The 23,319-nt window shown below is 43.0% G+C and overlaps 1 protein-coding gene across 2 annotated transcripts in view; it reads left to right on the top strand.

The window, feature by feature from the left end:
- Window positions 1-22,888, top strand: part of ACVR1 (activin A receptor type 1) — a 114,809-nt gene extending 91,921 nt beyond the window's left edge. For both annotated transcript variants that reach the window (XM_075933431.1, XM_075933432.1), the window contains exons 7-10: window positions 1,927-2,202; window positions 5,500-5,697; window positions 20,421-20,551; window positions 21,659-22,888. In XM_075933431.1, coding sequence (XP_075789546.1) covers window positions 1,927-2,202; window positions 5,500-5,697; window positions 20,421-20,551; window positions 21,659-21,793 — 740 coding nt within the window. In that variant the 3' untranslated portion in view covers window positions 21,794-22,888. The remainder of the gene's footprint in view (window positions 1-1,926; window positions 2,203-5,499; window positions 5,698-20,420; window positions 20,552-21,658) is intronic.
- Window positions 22,889-23,319: the final 431 nt, after the last annotated feature.

The following is a 23,319-nucleotide window of genomic DNA, read 5'->3' as shown; positions in this document are numbered from 1 at the left end:
CAGAAGTGATTTTGAGATGCCCATGCCATGTCAGCAGCAGCACCCTCAGAAGTTAGGCATCTACCCTTTAGATCTGGGGTTGAGAATGTTTGCAAAAAAATGAGTTAATGCTTTGTCTGTTTGCTTCTTTCTTGTCTACAGTTCAACTTTCTGCTGAGGTATTTCTTTCATCCATGTCTCTGGAAGTGCCTTCCAAATTTTGACAGCATGACCAATGCAGCAGCAATTTTTTTGAATTTTGCAACAATGGATATTGGCTTTGGTATACTGAACACTTCAGCTATATTTCTCTTTAATCCATTATTAAATACTTTGAAAGTGAAACATCCTTCTATTTTATCACATTATTGTTGACAAAGTTTTCTGATAATAGGCTAATTCTTGATAAATTCAACCACAAAATTCCATTGAATGTTTCGAGGGAGAATTAGTTTGGATCTTCCTTCTCTCTTCAGTGAAGCTGAAGCAAAATGGCTGTTATGGAAGTATTTGACCTCAACATCATTTCCTTTTATTCCCAGAGAAGATGTACTTAGGTCTTCAGCTAAAAGATGCATTACATGGGCACTTCAAGTTATTAAGGAGCATTCTTCAGTTTCTTCTTCTGTGTTCTCATTTCTGCCATGTTGTCAGAGACAGAACTGTGCATGTGACAATTGAATTTTTGTTATTAATTTGTTACAGCTTTCACTGCCACTTGTTTTTAAATATTCTGTTTGGGCATTTTCTGATGTATCTATTGTTTCTGAAAGAGATGCAAACTCCTCTGCCCTTGACTCATGGGCACATTTTTTGATCATTGTGTACATTGTTCCACCCAATCAAGGCTTAAAACTGGCAAATTTCCCCTCAGTATTTCTTGCACGCTGTTCTAATCCCGTCTCATATGCTGCATCTAGCAAGCTTCCACCGATGTCTGCTCTACCAGGGGGATGAGTGTAGCTTGGTAGTAAGGACTTTGTGGCATCAATGAACCAAGCAATCTTTTCATCTGTGGCGTCTTGTTGGTATTTGCTGGTCCTTATGACACAGCCATGTTTTTGCTTAAAAGAGATCCTGAAACCAAATTTGTAAATGATTTTGAATAGTTCTCACTCTGTTATTCAGTTAATCATTTTAATTTATTTTCAGCAAGCATGAAGCTCTGATTCTAAATTGCCAAAAAAACCTAAGACTGACTACACTTAGAGTGCACTTAATTTTGGGTAAGCCCCACTGAACCTGTGCATAGGGTGGGAGTTCCCTTGGGAAAGCTGAGCTATACTGAAGAAAAAAAGGCAATAGACTTATGGCATCACCATTATGGTCTGTGACCCTGATGGTCCAAAATAAGGAGAATGTATTATGTAATATAAAGTAAGAAAATAACACCCAGTCGCAACTGGCAACTCTAGATATCTCTTAATTGCAGCTTTCAGTACTATATACCTGGGTGATAAGATTCTAAATCTAGTTAACTAATTAAACAAACTGTAAGGATTAGCTAAACTTTTTTTCCTAGCAGCATTCAACATAGCAAATGATTATAGTAGAAGGCAAATTCTGAGTTACATTCAAAATCAAAGCTTGAAAACACTTATTTTAATTCCTTTTAAAACTGATTAATTTGCTAACGAATTCAAATAAATGAAATAGTTTTAAAATTTTAAACTGTGTGGGTATTAGTTGTCAAAACCAAATAAGCTTTTAACGTGTAACTTTATCTTGTCATTCAAATGAACTTGATGCATTTTTGTGAATAAATTTGAACTGCCATTTTATAAATGTATTTTAACTGTTCCTCCTTAATATTATCTCCATAGTGGCCTTTCACAAGTAGGTTAATTCCATCTCCATTGTAAATTGCGAGAGAGTTTTTGGTGATATTGTACCTCTTGATGTAGACTTGTGATCTCTAACTTTGTTGTTTGCTTTTTCTCTTCTTAGGTTTTATTGCATCAGATATGACCTCTAGAAACTCCAGCACCCAGTTGTGGTTAATTACACACTATCATGAAATGGGATCACTGTATGACTATCTACAGCTTACTACGCTGGACACTGTCAGCTGCCTACGAATAGTCCTGTCCATAGCCAGCGGCCTTGCGCACTTGCACATAGAGATATTTGGGACCCAGGGGAAGCCTGCCATTTCCCACCGAGACTTGAAGAGCAAAAATATCCTTGTTAAGAAAAATGGGCAGTGCTGCATAGCAGATTTAGGTGAGTTTCAGTTGATGAATAAAACAAACTGAATGTTCTGGAAGTAACTGAATATGGTAAATAAATCACAGTGCTCTTGAGTTATTTTCAACTTCCTTAGAAGTTGACAGCCACTAGAGGGCATATAAAGCATGCTATCTTGTTCCAGCTGAATAAAACCTATCACCACTTCAGGTTTCTGAGGCCACATCTACACTTGTGGGAAGATCAATGCTGCAATGGTTGATCTTCTGATGTTCCATTTAGTGGGGTTTGCTACTAAAGACCAGCTAAATCAAATGCTGAGAGTGTCCCATTGACCATTGTTGATAGGAATTAAAAGAAGTCAACAAGAGCATTTCTCCCGTGAACCTCCCGCAGTGGGAACAGTGCCTAAGTTCAGTTTCAGTTGCACCAACTCCAGCTACATTGTTTACGTACCTGGAATAGTATACCTTAAGCCGACCTTCTCCTGTCGTATAGACCTGGTCTGAGATATTTGAATTGAGGTTTTTACCTTTTTGGCTGATGCTCAGTAAATAACACTTCAGTTTCATTAATGTCTAATTACAGCATTTTAGATGCTTTATGGATGGCATTTAGGATCCAAATAACTTTTTAAACTTAAATTAATACATTTTTCTCATTCCTCAATTTCAAAAGGGGAGGAAGGCAATTTAGAGCTTGAGCTGACTGATTGGCATCAGTAGGGTAGGGGTTGAACTGGGCTCATGTTAAAATTTATGTATCAAATGTACTTCTGCCATTGACTGCAGTAAATACCAAACCAAGCTTTTATTGAGTTTCTTGTATTCATTTAAATTAAAATAGCAATTTCTATGCCAGCAGGATGCAGAGGGATGATTAAAGAATCATGCCTGGTTTATGTGCGAGGCATTATGGCTGGATCCTTCTGTTGTCTGTGCCAAGGGAAATAAAAAGGCACAGTAGTAATCTTAACATGGCATGTTGAGCATAAGGGAAGAATTGACTGGCTTAAAAACTAACTTCACTGGATCCTAAAATTGGGAGACACTGAGATCCAACTTCATCACACACAGTAGTGTCCAACATAAATGCATGTGCTTCCATAGTAAGTAACAATCTAGTTGGATTCTGCATCTCAGAATCCACAGAGGGAATTTCAGATAGGAAATCAATATTCAGTAAGTGAAAAGGAATTACATTTTTTTAAAATTCTGGTTCATTTTTAAGTTAGTGTAATTATCACCAGAGGGGGGCAGCATTTATTTCTCTATTGAGCCAGCACCACAGAAGTTAAACCTTTTTGCAGTCATATCTGTAGAGTTCAATACTGTAGTGGAGGGGTATATATAAGATAGGAGCAGAAATATCTGCTGCTGTTCGGACTGACAGTGGTGAAAGTAAATGGTAGGTTTTTTGTATATGAGAATCGTGGCCACCGATTTATAGAGGATTCTTTTTCCTTCATTATCCCTAATATGGATGAAGAAAAGCAGATATTCCTTTTTCAGGATGTATTGAATCCTTCTGTTTATGGCTGATCTGTCTTCATTCTCTTCTGATCTAGCTTTTAATCTGCCTTCTAATTTGTCCCCATTCCAACACTGATAGCTTTCTGTGCCTACATTTTTAGCAACTGTGTGTGCAGGTAAAATGTCTAGAAATGCAGTTAAAAGCCATGTGGCTATGTATTGCAATCAGGTGTGAAAGTAACTTAAATTTTCTATAGATATTGTAGTATTGCAACCCTAGTGGGGGAGGAGCTCAGAACATGGGGTTGGTGGGTTGCAATACAACAGTATCTGTTGGGCTGTGTATTGCTCTCTCCTGGTTGAGTGTTAGACTGGCTATCCAGAAGCCATTAATGATCCAAACAGTGATTATAAAATAGGACTTCTTTTGTTGTCCAAAACCAAGCCAGCTCCATAGGTTCCAACTCATCCCGTCTCTTCCTTAAATGTTTCCTGTAAGAATCTGTAGTCTTTACTGATGTGTTCAAAGTCTGCCAGGAAAATTGCAATGTAAAATTTACCTTTCCTATCTGAAAGGTGTAATGTATATTTAGGGACTGGATGTGTCTTTAGCAGCCGACCAGACTTTTTTTTAAGCATGTTATCTTTAGCAATGAAGGGGTTAGCAGATTGCATGTTAAGTTTCTGTGCAAGTTCTTTTAGCAACTCCAAATGTATTTGAAGTGAACTTTAAACTTCAGAAAAATGTTTTTCCAAAACCTTGATACTGAGGAAAGGAAACCGTATTTTTGAAGACTGGTTTGGGAATGTAGTAATTCTGTGGCCTAATACTAACTGCAGACCCATAGAAGATTATCAAGTTGCCGTTAAGCTTGTATTTCAATTTTAGCATTAGATGTTGCTCTTATAGAATTTGATAGGGGAGTCAGGAATAGGGTTGCCAGATGTCCGGTTTTGAACCACACAGTCCAGTATTTGAGCTTTCTATTCAGGAAACAAACTGAGAAAATGTAAATGTCCGGTATTTTCTAAATAAGATGTAATGTCAAGTGTGTCCGGTATTTTTGTTGAAACCATCTGGCAACCCTAATCAGGAAGAGTCTTCCTGGTGTTTTGCTTAGCAGTGTCCTGCACCTGTCACTGTTTACTTTGGAGTGACTGCCTGTTTACTGTGGTAAACTGGGTCCTCTGTGTGTTTCCAAATTTGCTTTAATTTAATCTTTCATATAATGTTCTTTACTTAAATGTTTGGATATCAGGATAAATCAGGTTGAGTGGTTTTGATTGACTTGTTGGAGGCCCCTTTGATGAGGTTTACTTTGTGACCTACGTCTGTCTTGATGTTTTTAGCTTTATTTTTTTATTCCAGTTTACATATTGTCCATGCAGTATTTTTCTGGTCTCTGAAGAAAGCACTTCCTCACGCACTTTGGATATATATTCACTTACCCCAAAAATTCCAAGAATACATTTGAGTTCACAGTAAAATTTGTTTTCTTTTTAAATAAGCTTCCTGAATTTTTGATTATACATGAAGTGACAGTGACATCCAGTGGCTGCCAAACAATCCCTGGAATGATAACATTTTATAAAAGTGCAATGCATATGTTTTATAGTAATCTTGTAAGAGATAATTGGTCTCAGTCTATGGACACATTGACTGTTTTTTATATTTGGCAGGCAGTTTGGAGTTGACACAATTGTTCTTTGGACAGTTGAACCCTGTCTATTGCTTGTTTTCAAGCAACCCCCGTGGTCCTTGGAATGTGTACCAACTTGTGTATACAGCTCACGCCTCAAACTGCATGTGCTACGATAGCGTTAAAAATGATTTCATGGCAACTCTGCTTTTTTGTTACAGGTCTTGCAGTTATGCATTCCCAAAGCACTAATCAGTTGGATGTGGGGAACAACCCACGTGTGGGTACCAAGCGCTATATGGCGCCAGAAGTCTTAGATGAAACCATCCAAGTGGACTGCTTTGACTCTTATAAAAGAGTTGACATCTGGGCTTTTGGACTAGTTCTCTGGGAAGTAGCTAGACGCATGGTTAGCAATGGTGAGTTATTTGAGGATTTCTTTTAGGACTCATGTCTCTGCTTCCCCCCCCCCCCCCCCCCCCCCCCCCGAGGGTTAAGGAAGCTGCAATTCAATGGAAAAACATCTGCCGCTCTAGTACACGCCTTGTTGAGCTAAGTAGGCAACACGAAAATACTGTACCTCAGAAGTATTTGTATTTCAGATGCTTAGGCTGAACTCTCACCCACTTTGAAGGACTTGTGGTATCGGCCGTGCCAAGTGTTTTTGCCAACTTTGAATGGAATAAGGTGAAAGGAGACCCTTGTTGAATTCCAGTTGAAAATTGGTTTGATTTTAACCATTATACTCTACCGTTCATGCTGAGAGGTGGTTCTGATGCCCCTTAGGGGATGATCCTAATACTGAAACCTGTTCAAACATGTTTAAAGTGAGAACTTTTAAGGAATCCAAGGAAAACATAAGGGAGAAGGGAAGAGATAAGAGTTTCAGGCTATGCTTCAGGATAAAAATAGCGGAAACATTATGAAGTTTCTTAGCTGTGATATGTTCAACTCTGCTAAAAGCCTCCAGTCTGTGTACATATTTTAATTTATGTATATATTTGTATTGTGTTAAATTTTTGTAAGCCGCCTCAAATATTTGAAATAGAGACAGGGCAAAAATATTTTAAATACATAAATATTGATTTGCTTTGGACCTGATCCATTTTCTAGTGAAGTTAGTTGGAATTCTGTTGATCTCGGAGACCTTACCCTCACTAGAAGAAAAAAAGTGTTTAGCTTACAATAGTAACAGAGTAACGTGAAGTAAAATCCCAGTGAAGAGGAGACTGTGTGATTTTCCCCCCCCCCCCCCCCTTCATATCTTTAGGCAGGCCAAGATAAACCCTGAACTCCTCCACAATGTTTCAACCTGTTATAACATGTATGAAAACTTCAAATTACCTTGTCTCTACTAGGAATGTGAAACTGCAAACCTCATCAGTTAAGGCTGTCTGTAACTGTGAAGATTGACAGTTATATGCAGCGGTGACAGGGGGAGCTCCCTATAAAGTTGCCTTCCCTCCCGCCCCCCTGCTGCTGATTCTGTATCGGGGCAGCAGCATGGGGGTGTGAGGAGATGAGTACCGGCTCCCAGGGAACTGCCTGCTGCCTCTGATATAGAGGCAGCAGTGCAGCTGAGGGGGGCAGGCTGGAGCCTATATTAACAGAGCTGCCAGCCTCCCCCCGCCTCTGTATCCACAGAGCTTTGCCTCCCCTGGTGTGTAAACATGACCCATGTAACCTTATGTTTACCTAAACCATATTTTAACATCCCTAGTCTCTATTTGGATTTTACCATGTTAGTTAACTCAAAGTAAGAGCAAACCTTTCGTCCTAGTGAAAACTTGCCCAGGGGAGTAGGATTGGATGCTGGGGATGTGGTCAGCAGGTGTAGTAGTGTTTAAAGCAGTAAAGCTGGTCATGTATTATTTTTCAAAGCATCTCTTTCCTACCAGTGACTGTCCTAACTGTAGAGTAAGCAATGATTCTTTCCCAAAACATTGTTCCCTAGTCCAAACTGAGACTCAGCTCAATCTGCAGGTAGGCAAGAATCTTGAAAAGATCTGCATTTTGGAACTTAAGCAGTTCAATTGAAGAGTTCTAAAATGTATACTACTTAGAGGTCAAAAAAAGAATGAGCTTAGTCAGTGGGTCTGTGGATAACAATTTTGTATAACATCTAGGAGCCAAATATAAACAGATCCTTCTCCCACTGAAGTTAGCATGAATCTTGTGATCAGCTCTAGTGGGAGTAGCACTGTCTGAATATGGGCCATGTTTTCATTGAGGCTCTGGACCTCAATTACAAACACCCGGAATTGCGAACTCACTAGTCAATCACACACCCCATTTGGAACCAGAAAAACACAATCAGGTAGCAGCAGTGGGGAGAAAAGAGCACATATACAGGACAATACCGTATTAAACATAAACTACTTTTAAAAAGGGAAAGCAGAATTTTTCTTCTGCACAGTGAAGTTTTAAAGTTGTATTCAGTCAGTGTTCAGTAGTAAACTTTTTTAAAGAACTATAATGTTTTTAAATATTAAAGTAATTTCAGAATTACGAACACCCTCCATTCCTGAGATGTTAGAAACTCAGAGCTCAACTGTATAAAGTAGGATTTTCTTTGGTGTTTTAACAGCTGGCTTTTGAACCATGAGCTGATATGTTTGTAGCCCTAGAGGAGTGTTTCTCAAAGTGCCCCCCCATAGACTGATGTGGCTGAATTAGCCACAGCTGTGGCTGTGACATCCTCAGGGTTATACAGGGTGTGTGTGTGTGAGAGTGTGTGTGAGAGTGTGTGAGAGTGTGAGGGGGGGGGGGGAAGTGCAGCCCATATAACATAGCTGCATATGTGGCCCATAGTGGTGGTTGAGAACTGTCTTAAAAGTAAGATGTGTGTCGTCTTAGGCAAAATGAATCGAGGAGGCTAAAAGGCATGGTTAAATAGAGATGTAGAAAAAGTGTTACTAAAGAAATTGTTGTGAACAAATCCTCTGTGTGGATATAAAATTAGCATCAGTGGTGGTGTTTTTAAAAAGAGAGTCCAAGAGATTCTGGGATTATTTCTCAATACTTGGATACCATAGAGTAGCAATTTGTCACTTGAGTTCCTTGAGACTTGATCTGTAACAATGAGCTTGTTGTGAGATTTAGATTCTGAACTTCATCTGAAACTGCATATTGTTTCATAAATGCTGAGCAATGTGGAATGGAAACCTAATTACCAATTGTCCTATTAAGAGTTGACCTAAGCCATTGAGTTTGGCTCAGCACTGGTCTAGCCCGTATTGGGACTCGAGCCTGGTGGAGGACCTCCTGGATCCCTTGATGCTTGACACCTTTGAGGCTGCAAGGGACCTTGATCTAGCTGACCCTCGTTCCCAACCCCTCCATAGGGCCCGCCTAAGTGTCATGGGGCTGTATCCCTGGTACCTCTGGCACCAGACACGAGGGCCCACCACTGCACCATCTCGGGGCCATCTTCACTAACACTGGCCCCCAAACAGTCTCCAATGCCAGCACCAGCTGCAGCAGTACCATGGGCACTGAGCCTGGCACCAAGCCAGGACACCTGTGTGTTACCAGTCCCTGCACTGGGTTCATCTACATGCCATCGATGCCACCACCTCTCCCTCAGGGCTGAGGAAAGCTGGAGTGTATAGACCGGCACCCGCTGGGCACAGGTAGCTGGCTGCAACAGCTATGGCACTGCGCTGGCCCACTTCTGAATACTCCTCTGACTCTGAGGCAGTCAGCCATGTCGTCATGAGGCTTCAGACCGAGGCTGAGGCACAGGTCCTGCTCTCAGCACCAAAGCACGTCAGTGAAGTCTAGACACCAACAACAGTCCTGGGCCGCACAACTGATTCTGGCAGGTTCCCACACAATGGCCCTTTTGGACCTCTTTGGACCCCTTTTGGACCCCTTCTGCAACACGACAGAACAGGAAGTGCCCCAGGTTCTCTTCCCTTATGGGGGTGAGTTGTGGGTCCCTATGAGACACCCTGCTCACCCCCTGGCTGGAGAGCCTGCTTTACACGTTTCCTCCATTTCCACAGGTGCACAAGGTGCTTTTGAAACTGAGGATATGTCTACACTACAGCATTACTTCAGAATAGCTTATTTTGAAATCACTCGTCTAGACACACATGCATTTCGAAATAGTGTTTTGCTATTTCGAAATGGCGGGTGTACACTGATTCGCATTTGAGGCCGGCCGGAACCGGTTTTGGAAGGGCATCAGGTCAGGAGTTACTTTGTGTGGCTGCTGCCTAAGGCTGAGACCTGTGCTTAAAGGGACACTCCCCCTCCCCCAACAGCTGGTTCTTAAGTTTCCCTTCTTGCTTGTCTACCTCGCTGATGGACAGCAAAGCATTTTTTTTTTCTCTTAGTGCTCTAGTTGCCCTCACTCGGGACACCACAGCACTCTGCAGCATGGAGCTGGAGCTGCTCCTGGGCACTCTGGTGCTTCTCCTGGACGTGTTGCTACGAGTCTGGAAGCATGTTCTGCAGACAATAACCATCTCCCTGGTGTGCCCCACTGGGGGCTTGTGCCTCATTCCTCCCTCATGTCCTTCCACTTACCCCTCCCTAACCCCCTTTCCCGCTGTACAATAAAAGACACATGCGTTCATTACAACAAAGCCTCTTTATTGAACAAACCTGGGGCGGGGGGGGATAAACTGAGGTGAGACTGGGGAAAGAAAGTGGGAGAGGGGAAGGGGAAACCTGGGAGGATGGAGCTGGAAGGGGGAGGAAAGGGGGAGGAGAAGCTCATGGCTCAGGGTTGGGGGTCTCACCAGCCCAACTATCTCCCAGCACCGTGAGTGCGGGGACCTCAGCGTCCCTGGAGATGTGGGGACGAAGAAGCAAGAGGGGGAGGAGGAAGAGGTAGCTGGGGAGGCAGCAGGAGGCAGCAAGCTCTGCCCCAGGGTCGATGACCACCTGGGGGGCACAGACCATCCTGCCCCCCCAGGATGTGTTCCACAGCATCAAAATAGGGACGGGTCTCGGTCTGCCCCTGGTTGGGAGCTGCCCCCTGTGGCCCTGGCATACATCTGCTGCAGCTCCTTGATTTTCATGCTCCTGGGTTCACATGTGGCTTTTAGTGGCCAGGCTGGAAGCCATCTGCTTGTAGACGGTTGCGTTCCTCCGTTTAGTGCAGAGATCATTGACATTGGAGGCATCCCCCCCAAATCTGAATTAGGTCCCTGATCTCCACAGTGGACCAGGCAGGCACCCGCCTTTTCTGGCCCCTAGCTGGCTCCTGGGATCTGGCAGACTGGTCCTGGGGAGCGGTGGAGGGCTGGCACTGGCTTCCTGGCTCATGCTGGGGCCACTGGTCAGGTGCAGTGACTGGTCAGGTGCAGTGACTGCTGGCTCTGGGCTAGCAGGCTTGGAGCTGGCACAGGCACTGTGGCCAGAGTCTACCCTTTTAAGGGCTCTGTGGAGAGGGGTAGGAGAGGAGTTTTCTTGGTTGTGCCCAGAGTGGCCACCAGGGCACTCTGGGAAGGGCTGGAGGCCCCCTATTTCGAAATAAACGTCTACACAATGCTTATTTCGAAATAGCAATTTTGAAATTGGTAAACCTCATTCCACAAGAAATAGCACCAATTTCAAAACAAGCCCTCCACTGTTTCGATTTAATTTCGAAATAGTGGTTTGGCTATGGAGACGCTGGTAAAGTTATTTTGAAGTAACTTTGCTGTGTAGATGTACCCTGAGGGAATTCAGGGCCTCCCTCATTCTCAGTGCCAGCTTGGCCCAGATAGCACTCACTGGTTCATGTCTCTGCTAAACAGGTCATGCAAGAAACTGATCTCTCTTCCCCTGTATCCAGACATCATAACTCAGGACTTTGGCAGGCTTTGCCACCAGAAAAGGGGGGGGGGGAGGGATAGCTCGTTTTGAGCATTGGCATGCTAAACCCACAGTTGAGAGTTCAGTCCTTGAGGGGGACCATTTAGTGATCTGGGGCAAATCTGTCAGGGATGGTACTTGATCCTGCCATGAGGGCCTGGGGCTGGACTTGATGACCTCTCAAGGTCCCTTCCAGTTCTATGAGATGGGTATATCTCCATAAACAAACAACAAAAATTAACCTACAGTCCCTCCACCTAATGGCCTTGGAAGCTTCATGGCTGACAGCACCAGAGCTCCAGTGCTTGGAGTGGGTGCAGTAAGTCCTGCTGGGAAGTAGGAATCCTTCCAATAGGGCTACCTATCTGGCTAAATGGAAACGTTTCTCCATTTTGACTGCTCAGAAGAGTATCTCCCCAATGGACACCCAGGTCCTGCTGGTTCTGGACTATCTCCTCAACCTTGGGGTCCTGTTGTGGTTGTCCTCATCGATCAGGACCTGATGGCTATTTCCGCCTTTCACCCAGTCTCTAGGGACACATCGTTCTTCATGCATCCCATGGTCCACAGATTCTTAAGGGGTTTGGACAGATTTTACCCGCATACCCAGTAGGACCTAAATGTAGTTCTGTCCAAGCTCATGGAGCCTCCTTTCAAGTCCCTAGTGACTTGCTTGCTAATTCACCTCTCCTGGAAGGCATCCTTCCTTGTGACGATCATGTCGGCCAGGCGCATGTCCGAACTCAGAGCTCTGACCTCCGACCTGCTCCCGCCCCTCTTCGCGTTTTCTTCAAGGACAAGGTCTGGTTGCACCCCCACCCTGCTTTCCTTCCAAAGATGGTGTCTGTTTCATGTGTGTCAGGATATTTTTCTCCAAGCTTTTTACCCCAAACCCCGTGCACTGGGTAAGGAAAAGGCATTATACACACTAGATATTAGGAGAGCTTTAGCCTTTTATTTGGGAAGAACAAAGCCCTTCCGAAGGTCTCCATAGCTCTTTGTAGCAACTGCAGAATGGCTGAAGGGGCAGCCAGTCTCTGTGCAGAGGATCTTGTGGATTTTATCCTGTATCAAGGAGTGCTATGGGCTGGCCGGGATGCCAGTTCCTCCCCTCACAGCCCACTCCACTAGGGCCCAGGCTGCTGCCACAGGGTCTTCGGTCCACACTTATGCCAATTATTATGTGCTGGCCCACCAGGCTAGGGAGGATGCAGCCCAGGGTAGGGCTGTCCTCCGCTTGTTTGAAGGTTAGAGCTCCAACCTTGCCTCCTACGGCTTCTGCTTTGGAGTCACCTACATGAAATGGACACGAGAAATCACTTGAAGAAAAAAGTTACTTATCTCTGTAACTGTTTTTCTTCAAGATGTATTGCTCATGTCCATTTCAAATCCCACCCACCTGCCTCTGGAGTAGTCCAATAAGAAGGAACTGAGGGGGTGGAGGGCCAGCTGGCGTATATATTAGCCAATATAGCAGTGCCACCTTCTCTGCTGGCTCAACAGGTGCTGCTAAGGGAAAAAACTTCCGAAGACATGTGCATGCACTGTGTGCATACCTACATGGAATGGACATGAGTAACACATCTTGAACAGCCGTTCTAGAGGTAAGTAACCATTTTTTTTTTTAAGACCAAAGACACTCTCCATGGATTCCCATAAAAGCAAGAGACGTTCTCGGGCACAAGTACAAGTTCCCGCTGAGGACACTTTACCTGATCCAGTCAAGGTTGAGCGAATTCTTATACACAGACCATGAGTAACTACTTTTGAAAAGCAAGCGTCAGGCCAGGGTGCAGAGTCAGGTGCATAGAGGAAAGGATCTTCCTGTTGGTGATTCCCATTCTGAAGCACAAGGGCCTTTGTCCTCCAGTCCCTTTCACAAGTGCAGCTTCGGTCTCTCCAATGGTAATACATCCGTCCAAAGAACACACCATGACCAGGGATGTACTGGTTCCATGGGTGTCAATTATCAGCATTCCCTGCTCAAGGATGCACAGAGAACTGTACAGCACCCTCAGAATGCTCTCTTGTGTGGTCCAGTCCTTCAGGAACATTACTGTAGCGGAAGAGATTATTGCTTTGGTGTCCCAGGAGTTGTCTGTCTTACAACCATCAGGCAGAGTTCCCTCAGCAATGATAGTTCTGCCATTACAGCAGAGGAATGTTTAGATTTGGACGAATGTGATGAGCTGGTCTGGCCTTTATCCTCACAAAGAACTACAGGTAATCCAGGTGACAGTAGATCCAAGATTATGAATTCTGCCTCCCTAGGGACCAGTGTTCTCTGTGCCATGGGGTTCCCTTCAAACAGTTGAATCCTCTTTTTGGGGAATGGTGGAATCCCTATACCAGATATTCAGTACTCACCTAGGAGTCTGCTCCCTCCTCCCCTCCCCCCACTCTTGCCCCTTGCTGTAACAACCAGTTCTGCCAAGAGTATTAGACAGTATACCCACCAGTATTTACGGTTCCAGTGGGACCTCTTTTCTGGGTAATATGGTCATCTTCCTCTTCCACATCCCCTCCCCCTCCTCCAGACAACCCTAATCAGTACCCAGACTTACTACAAAGTGTGGCTAGTGGTCTCCATATATCTTCTGGAGGAAGTCTAAGACTCTCACCATTGCCTGTTGGATGGCTCCAGTAAGATGGCTCAGAGTTAACAAGGCAATCTTGAAACCAGTGAAACTGTTCTGGCACACCCAGGCATCCTGTGGGGCCTCTCCTACACATGTGGAAGGACTGAAGTGCTATTTCACTTTGGTGAAGGGAGCTCAATTGCTGTTGTCTCATTCTGTTCCCAACTCCCTAGTGACAAAGGCTGCCATGAAACATTTGTCTCATTACCATCCCCATTGGGTAACACTTTCAAGAGACTGACCACCGTGGCGGGAGAGATCTCTGCAGGATTGCATCTCCAGTTACCAGGCCCTGCTACTCAAGTATGACCTGACTTTAGTCTAGGCTGACAGGCTTTCAGGATAATATTTTCTGGGAGGATATAGCCCAGGTCTTTGCCCTTTTAGAGGAGGGCATTCTGGTGGTGAAAACAGCTGTTCAGGCTGCAATTGATGTGTCAGACACAGCATCCAGAAACTTGTTAGCCAATATTGTTATGAGAGGGGGTTTGTGGTTGCCCAAGAGTTTTCTTCCTTTTTGAATCCCACCTCTTCAACAAGAAGTCTCCTTTTCTCATTAAAGGACTCAGCATTTCTCAGTTCAAGGCCAGAATTCTAAATTAAGACCGCCGCCATCTCCTCTTTGTGCATTCTGCCATCAGCATCTTTCAGGGCCTTCCTGTTATAGATGACTAACACCCTCTTTTCATTCCCCTTTACTGTTGCAACCTGTTCTGTGGCTAGGAGCTGCTTTTGATCATGAGGTGGGTCTTGACTAACATTTCTAATGCCACCTACCCCTTCTGTCACCTTTTTTGGAGGCTTTCTTACTGTTGCCTACAACTGGGAGCTAGTCGTGATGGTTAATCTCCAAGACCCAGTTGTCTATCAGGGTTATTCTGTAGAATTCATCTTTCCCTACTTCCAAACTTGCTTCCTGGTCCTCCTTTAGAGACCCTTCTCACAAGGCTATTCAACAGGAGGCAGAGTCCCTGTTGTAATAGTGTGTCCAGTCTCCGCCTCAAGGTAGAGGCTCCTCTGTTCACGGTCAGACAGGGGCTGCTCTGAACATCACTTGCCCAGAACCAGGTCCTTCAAACCACCCTCCAAAGCTTTGACTCATATTTTTATACAAAGGTGTGTTGTATAGACTTTCGTACATGTAGAATGATTGTATGACAAGGTGACACTGAAGAAATGAGTGAAAAACACTGTCTTGGATGCAACGCTATTATCGATTAATTTATTAAAAAGCTGGTTTCTATATAAAACACTATTTTCTGAATTATGAAAGGGATCTTTAAACTGTTTGGTAATTGGCATGGGCACTGGGTTCTTGATGACTAAAGAGGCTCGTTTTGGGGCTTCATAGGTCATAGTGACAGCTTTGTTTTGATAATGCAGACTAGAGGTTATGGTTGCTTGACATAGATCAGCTGTTGTGGTTGTAGAGCCAACAGTGATCCCAGAGGATCCATGAAGTTTGGCATGGTTGTTCACAATATTTTTGACTTAACTGTTTGGAATAAAGGCCAGACCGGTTCCTTTTAGATTTAAACATCATAGCTGACTCTTAAAATTAATTATGCTTTTTATACATGCAACATATATCCAACCAAATAAATAGTAACTTAAAATAAATCCATGTTGTGTGGTAGCAAAGGAAGAAAGTTTCTGTTAACATCTTAATGAGGTATGGACATGTGGCTGAAATTTAAAATGAAACTTCAAAAATATATTAATAGCCACCCCCACCTCCCTCTCCAAAGCTACACTCTAGTGTGTACCTAATGTTCTCATCAGGAGTTATTAAACAGCGGATATCAGGGTTGCAGTCACTTTGCCTTATTCATGTTGCAAGGCATGTGGAATGTCCTGGCTAAATCCTTGCTCTGTGGGAGCGAGTCCCTAAGATGAGCGGAGGAAAAAGCTGAGAATAATAGTCTGTCATTTCTGATTGGGGGGTGGGTGGGAATCTTGATATTTTACTAGCATGTCAAAGATAAGTTAATTGCAGTGATAGAGTGGGAGAGTAGAAAGTTGCAGGGTTTTCTATATCAAAGCCTATTGAACTTTCTTGTTTGCCATACTTTTTCATACAAAAGACCTTGAGGGTATGTGCTTCCTGCTTTGGCTCCTCAGCTGTTCCTTAGTCTGACTTTTTAAAGCGAGCTGTTTTTATCAGTCTTCTGTCAACAGGTGTTAAGTCTGTTTTTGCAGCCCAAGACATGGAAATGTAGATGAGTTTTATTGTTTTGGTGTTGTAGCCATGTTGGTCCCAGTATATGAGACTGAGCGAGTGAAAGAATAAATTTTATTGGACCCACTTCTGTTGATGGCAGGCACAAACTTGTGCATCAGTGGTGTTCTTTGGGTACTAGAAAGATACTCACAAGGTTATATCTTTGTTAGAGAACCCAGGCATAGGGTGACCATGTTTCCCTATGCTGAAATGAGACACCTGGTAAAACTGCTTTTATTCAAGTGAGTTTGATGTCAGTCCGTTAGAATGCCTGCAGTATAAGTGTTCAAATTAACCTCAAGTTGACTGAGCCCATGTTAAGGAAATACTGAATAGTTGGATTCTTTTTATTATCTTTAAGACCTGAGGGTTCACACAGGGAGGGCTGGTGCACACACCTCCTCCAGTACATCTCGCCTTCCCTGCCGAGCGAATATCACTCTCCTTGCTTGGCAGGGCTCCTGGGACAGACTTGCTTCTCCTTGTAGCTGGGCCGTGTCATCTTGAGGCAACATGTGGGTGTGTGTTTGCAGGGTCATATAGCCTCCCTCCCCAGATCTATGCCACGTTTCACACCAGAATGTGACCAGCGGTAGCCATTCAGTTTTGGATGGGAGCTGTTCCTAGCCACGGGGGGGACTGAAGTGGGGAAGGAGTGACCTGATCTGTGTCTTTGCAGAGCTCATCTCTTGCCTCCCTTGCCAGCCCCACAGGTGGCTAGAAGCATCTCCCTCCCTTTCCTTCCCACACAGTGTTGAAAGGCAGCAAACCCATCCAGTTTGCTGTTGGCCACTGACATAACTTACAGCATTTATAACCATGAAAAACATACGTGTGTGTGTGTGAGTTGAGGTAACTAGTGTGAGTTGCAGAAGGGTTGCAAAGTAACTTTGAGGGAAGGCGATCACAGCACCCTTCTGTGCTGCCTTCAGAGCTGGTTGGCTAAAGAGTGGTGGCTGCTGACCAAGGTCCCAGCTCTGATGGCAGCAGCGCAGAAGTTAGTGGTAATACCATACCAAGCCATCCTTACTTCTGCAATGCTGCTAGTGGTGCTTCGATCTTCAGAGCTGGGCTCCCAGCCAGCAGCTGCCACTCCCTGGCTACCCTGCTCCAAGGGCAGCATTGCCATCTACGGAAATATTTAAGAACAGGTTAGATAGACATCTGTCAGGGATGGTGTAGACGGAGTTTGGTCCTGCCTTCAGGGCGGGGGGCTGGACTCGATGACCTCTTGAGGTCCCTTTCAGTCCTATGATTCTATGATTCTATGAAATAAGGCCAACAGTATTGCAACCCCCACTATGATAACCTCGCAGCCTCCTCCCCAAACTGCTGTGCTGGACAGGACTCCTACAATTATAACACCATAAAGATTTAAATAGCTGAAATCGTGACACATGACACATTTAAATTCCTATGAATATGAAATTGACCAAAATAGGTGGTAAAGTTGGTAGGGCCCTTGATATAACCCATCTGCTTCCTTCCCTCTTTATTCCCTCCCCCCCCCCCCCCAACTCTACAGTTCAGGCAGGAAGGGGCTGAGCCCTAAGAATGCATTGTGCGCACCAGGGCCTGGGAAACCTGAGTAGAGGGGCATTGGCAAGCCCTGCTGGAGAAGTGGCTCAGCAGGGGAGGATACTTAGGGGACAGCAGCAAGGGGATAGGTGAAGAAGGTGCTGTGGAGCCTGGAAGTTGGGGTTAGGGGGTGCAAACAGGCTAGAAATCCTTTCCCCTCCTCCATGCCAAAGCTTAATATGTGATATTTATTGGTAATACATATAGCAATCAACACTATCATATACGTGATATATTACTTACACACACAAGCACGCTCCGTCTTGTTGTTGTTACTAAAAGTTGCTTCCACCTAACTGCAACTGGGTGAGACCCATTGCTGACCTAAATCCCTGATACTTTGGAAGCCCGGACAGATGAGAAGCACCCAGGGCCACTGGTTGTGGGGCAGTCTAGGTCTCCATGTCTGTCAGGGAGCTCAGAGTGGTTTGCCTCGTCAGGGAGCTCAGAGTGGTTTGCCTGGCCTTCCAGGCTTTCTTCCACACTTGAAGCTCAAGGTGATACAGATCTTGAAGGACACTATTGCAGCAATGTCATACATCAACAGGCAGGGCAGAGCCAGGTCTCTGGCCCTTTAAGGGGCTCTCCGCCTTTGGGATTTTTGCATGTGGCATGTCATTTATCCGATAGCCATACACTCGCACAGAACTAGGAACATTTTAGCAAATCAGCTCAGCAGGACTCTTTCGTCTCCCCATGAGTGGTCGTTCCACCTGGAGGCAGTCAGAATAATCTTCTGGAGGTAAGAGACTCTTCTTTTGGAACAGAAAATACTATGTGTTCTGCCTTCCCATCAGTGTCGGTGATTCACAGGGTCCTTTGAATGTCAAGCAATTCAGGGAAAGATTTATCCTGTTAGCCTCTGCATGGCCTCACCAGACTGGTTCAGCAGGAACTCTATGGTCTCCTGCAAAAATATGGTCCAGTTGTGATCACGATCAGTGTCTCTGCTAGTGGTAGTTTTTCCAGTTTCATACTGGCTAGGACATATACTTGCTCCTCTACTTTCCATAGTCTCATATCAGATAAGTGCAGGCTACATACCCTGGATATCAGTCTACATAGAATAAAGCCATCTGTAAATCAATGCCGCTGTTCATTTCCATGGCAGTCAGAATGAAAAGTTGCCCTCTGTCTGCTTAGACGATTTTGTCCTGGATCATGGCTTGCACACACCACTGCTGCTATGGGCTGGTGAAGGTGCCTTTGCCAGCAATCGTGATGAGACACAAGTATAGTCAGCAGCTTTCCTGGCTCAGGTAACAATCCAAGAGATCTGTAGGATTGCTACCTGGTCATCTGCCTACACATTCACATCTCACGATGTGCTTGCTTGGCAAGCTTGAGACACTGGCTTTGAAGCCGTGCTGCAAGACTGAACTCTGAGCCCACTTCCATGGACACTGCTTCTGTGCATGTAGAAAGGAATCGACACGAGCAAGTAGTCAGAAGGGAAAAAAGGTGTTCTTAGAGATGTGGTGTTCATGTACATTCCATCACTGGAGTTTTTGGCAAGAAGGAAGCAAGAGGACGTAGGGCTGGCACAGCACCTTATATACAACAGTCAAAGGGGCACCACAGTCAGCCCCGTTACCACTAAGGCAAAAATCTTTCTCATGCCAAGAATGAACATAGAGTGGAATGGTGAAAAGTATGTGACCGTTTTTCTGAAGAACAGCTGTGTCAAGCTCTGAATCTTTGAGTATGTACACACTGCAATAAGTCCTGTGCTAGTTGACTTGTGCCTGAGCCCTGTGAGCCTGAGTTGGTTAGTAGGGACCAACTGTAAGTTGCTCTGTAGATGCACCCTTTGTGTCAAACAGAAGGCAGTCCAATAAAAGATGTTACCTCTCCTACTTTCTTTCATGGACTTTGGTGTTTTTAGAACAAGTGATTCTCCTTTGACAGTCCCTATGTGGATTCTACAAATGGGTACATATGCACAGCATATGCCTGAGTAGTTTAGTCTTGGTGCTCTTCACTTGCTTAACCTTATGGAGTATCCTATCAGAACTACTTTACAATATGTCCTTGAGAGACTTTTTTTATTTTTGAGGCAGCAGCGTGAGGGCATATAGACTTAAGAGTTTCTCCTCTTCATCATGAGTCATAAAAACCAGTTTTATTTGTCAAACAATCAAAGCCTGAATACTAGATCTGAAGTTTTCTGTAAGTATTTTGCTAACAAAAATCCCATTTCTCCTTGCAGTCAGTGAATTCGTGTCAAGGAGTAATGAATTCCCATGGCTATCAGAGGCATTAAAAGCCTTTTTGATAACTTATACTTTATACTTAACAGTTGGAAAATCTGAGATAAATGTCATAAGAGGAAATGCATAGACAAAAATAGTCCCCTTCATTAGCAGTATAGTTTATCACTGAATTTACCATTTTGGCTTGTCTAGTATAAATTACTGCTTTTTTTTTTTCTTTTTTGCTTGACACAACCTTTAAAACGTCAGATATAAGTTTTCTCTGTTGACGCTAATGTGTTACACCTGCCAGTTGCCTGCCCCAAATTTGTGAGTCTTTGTGAGTCTTTATGGATTCTCTGCACCTTCATTAACTTGGGAAGCAGCATGGGTTTAGCCAACTAAATGTGACCTTTTTGACAAGCATCTTTTTTGAGTTTGAGTTCCAATCATAGCTCTGCCATTTATTCACTGTATGGTGTTGGGAAAATTCTCTGTGCCCAATTTCTTCACTTGTAGGCAAGGATTAGCCCATTTTACCTCAAATTGCATACATACTGATTAACATTGAAAATGTGTAATTGTGTGTTACTTCTTTTTATGGACCTTGCATGTGGTTAAATCAGATAACTAGGGCCTCGGTGCAGAAATGTCTTATTGATGAAACCCCTGTAACACAGCAATGTAATCTTTGTCTGTTCTAGGTATTGTAGAAGATTATAAACCTCCATTCTACGATGTGGTTCCAAATGATCCTAGTTTTGAAGATATGAGAAAAGTGGTCTGTGTGGATCAGCAAAGGCCAAACATTCCCAACAGATGGTTCTCAGACCCAGTAAGTGTGAAAAACAGAGCTCATGTTCTGAAATGTTAGCTCATAGCTTCTGCCTGAATACTCTTTTGGTGTAAACAGTTTTCAGCTATAAATATCATGTTTTAATTGAAATGCTCTGTGGGCTGCTTTTTTGACAAGATCTTTGCTTGCAAAGATAAATGGTCAAATGTGTGCTGATACCTGACTAAATGTTAAGGGAAAATCAGAGTGAACAAGTTTTCTCCTGGTAAATGCAAACTGTTTTCTGATATAAATTCAGACTGCATTTTAAATGGCCACAACCACTGTGGTGAACCTTGTCATTCAGTGAAAAATCATGTTGGTATTGAGGTAACTAGTATGAGGATACATGGGTCCCAAATATATAGATTTGTCAACTTTGATTTTTCTCTTCACCATAATAACGAGCTATATAAACAAATATTTTAAAAGGTCAGACTAAACTACTACTAGTAAAAAAAGTAAAAAAAAAAAAAAAAATCTATTGTGCCCTCAAATGTCCTGTCTGCACTTCAGAAATGGACAGCCAACCAGTTTCTCAAGATGTGGTATTATGGTTTTATATTTGCAGTGTATACATACACTGCATGTTGTTGGCCTTGGACAAATGAAATAAACTTCAGCTATATATTACCTGAGTTGTGCTGCCGCATTAGCCAACTTGTTTCCCAAATATACAGAGCTGCCCTAGGTATTTTAAAATTAGATGGAAAGTGTACATCTTTCAGTGCTTTCCGTGTTGATTGTATAGAAAACTTATTTTTGCAGCACTTTTTACAGATTGTTTTTAAAAAAAAACACACTTTTTAAACATTCAAGTATAATTTAACCTGACTTTACATTTTAAAATTGCACTGGTTAGATCATCTTCTTAACACCCCCCCTCCTCTTGTGTTTCCATTTATTCAACAAACCAAACACAAAATCCTGCAAAAACATGAAGGGATTAAATCATTTTAGGTATCGCTGAGCCAAGTTGTAGGTTGATTGATTGATTGATTTTGTGTAAATATTTAAGTATTAGGGCATAAGGTCAGTGAAACTTTTGTCAACTCGTGTGTATGCTTATAGACATCTTTTTTTTTTTTTTTTTTTTTGTCTTCCCAGACACTAACCTCTCTTGCCAAGCTGATGAAAGAATGCTGGTATCACAATCCATCTGCAAGACTAACAGCTCTGCGTATCAAAAAGACTTTGACCAAAATTGATAATTCTTTAGATAAACTGAAAGCTGACTGTTGATGTTCTTGTGGTGCTGACAAGATGGAAGGTTTTTGTTCGGTTCAGAAATATTCTGGCCTGACAAGTTCTAGAACTGGTCCCAGATGGCTTCTTAGAGGCAGACATTCTTATCTCACCATCTGTTTGGGAAACAATGGAATCGTATGAATCCTGCTCATTGACTGTCATGGGCATTTCACAAAGGGTCAAACTATAAAGACGTATGCTGGATGTACTGTTGCAAAGATAGTGGCCTGAAGGAAGACACAGAAATCCTAAGACAAGATCAGGGCATTAAACAGTGGCTTTGAATAGCTTTTTAAAAAAGTTTCCTAGTCACTCCCAGGACAAACACATGGAAGTGGTAAATTTTAATCAGCAATATTGCCTGTGCTTCTCCTCTTTATTGCACTAGGAATTCTTTGCATTCCTTACTTGCACTGTTACTGTTAATTTTAAAGACATGACTTGCCAAAAATTATTGGCTATGTACCCCCATTGATCTGTGTCTGAACAATAGGAAATTAATTTGATAAATTTAAAATGTAACTGTCTGATTTTAGCTACATTTTACATGTGTACTGATGTTTACAATAATGCTGAACATTAGGAATTTCTCATTTATACAAAACTTGCAAATTATTTATTACTAGTACACTTGCCAGTTTAAAAAACTGATTAAGTGCATAAAGTTGAAGCTTATTTTTATGTGGCCTCTTTCATTATTTCTTACACAGATGTTTTTGTAACACAATATAACCTGAAACGGAAATTGCTTTCTGTATTATCATATTACAACTTGTTAGTCACATTTTAAATGCTTCACTTTTGTAGGTGTGGTCTGTAACATAATTTCAGTTCAAATGCGAAATGTGTATTTAGCCACTACCCCACACAGCACTGCATCTAGTATCTTATCTGATCTAGAACATGAAAGCAATGGAGGACTTCAGTAGAATTTTAAGTCATGAATGCTGTGAGAAAATGCATTTTTTCTTCTAAGCTCTACATGATGTGCATTTAAACTCTGCCAGAAAAATAACTATTTTGTTTTTAATCTACTTTTTCTATTTAGTAGTTATTTGTATAAATTAAATAGAATGTTTTCAAGTCAAACGAGTGGTTTTTAGTTAATGCCTATTAGTAAATAATTTCCAATTTCTGATATCTATCTTTAAGTGGTCTTGAAAGCTTAATAGAGCAGGTTCATGTCAATACTTGGCTGGGACATGTAGCTGCTGAGGCATATGCTACGGAACCCATACTGTTTATTATATGGTCACAACATTTCACCCCACATAGATGGCTGAATTTTAGTGCCGAGTAAAGGGATTGCTATGTATTGTCTGCATAGAACTACTGGCTCAAATTGTGGAAGCCCTGATTTATAGCTGTTACTCCAAATAGATAACCATGTAAATGGTAACTGTTGACTGTTGCACGTCATTCAGACTGAAGAGTTATGGATGCCTAGTGCACAGTCACTTCATGTTGCCCAAATGAAACGTGTCAGCATGCGTTTATTGAAGAGCGACACCTTGGAAGGT

The sequence above is a fragment of the Pelodiscus sinensis genome, chromosome 7, assembly GCF_049634645.1.
Source record: "Pelodiscus sinensis isolate JC-2024 chromosome 7, ASM4963464v1, whole genome shotgun sequence".
In the NCBI taxonomy this organism is placed as follows: Eukaryota; Metazoa; Chordata; order Testudines; family Trionychidae; genus Pelodiscus; species Pelodiscus sinensis.
Note: the sequence above shows the minus strand (reverse complement) of the source record. Positions and strands in the feature narration are given on the sequence as shown.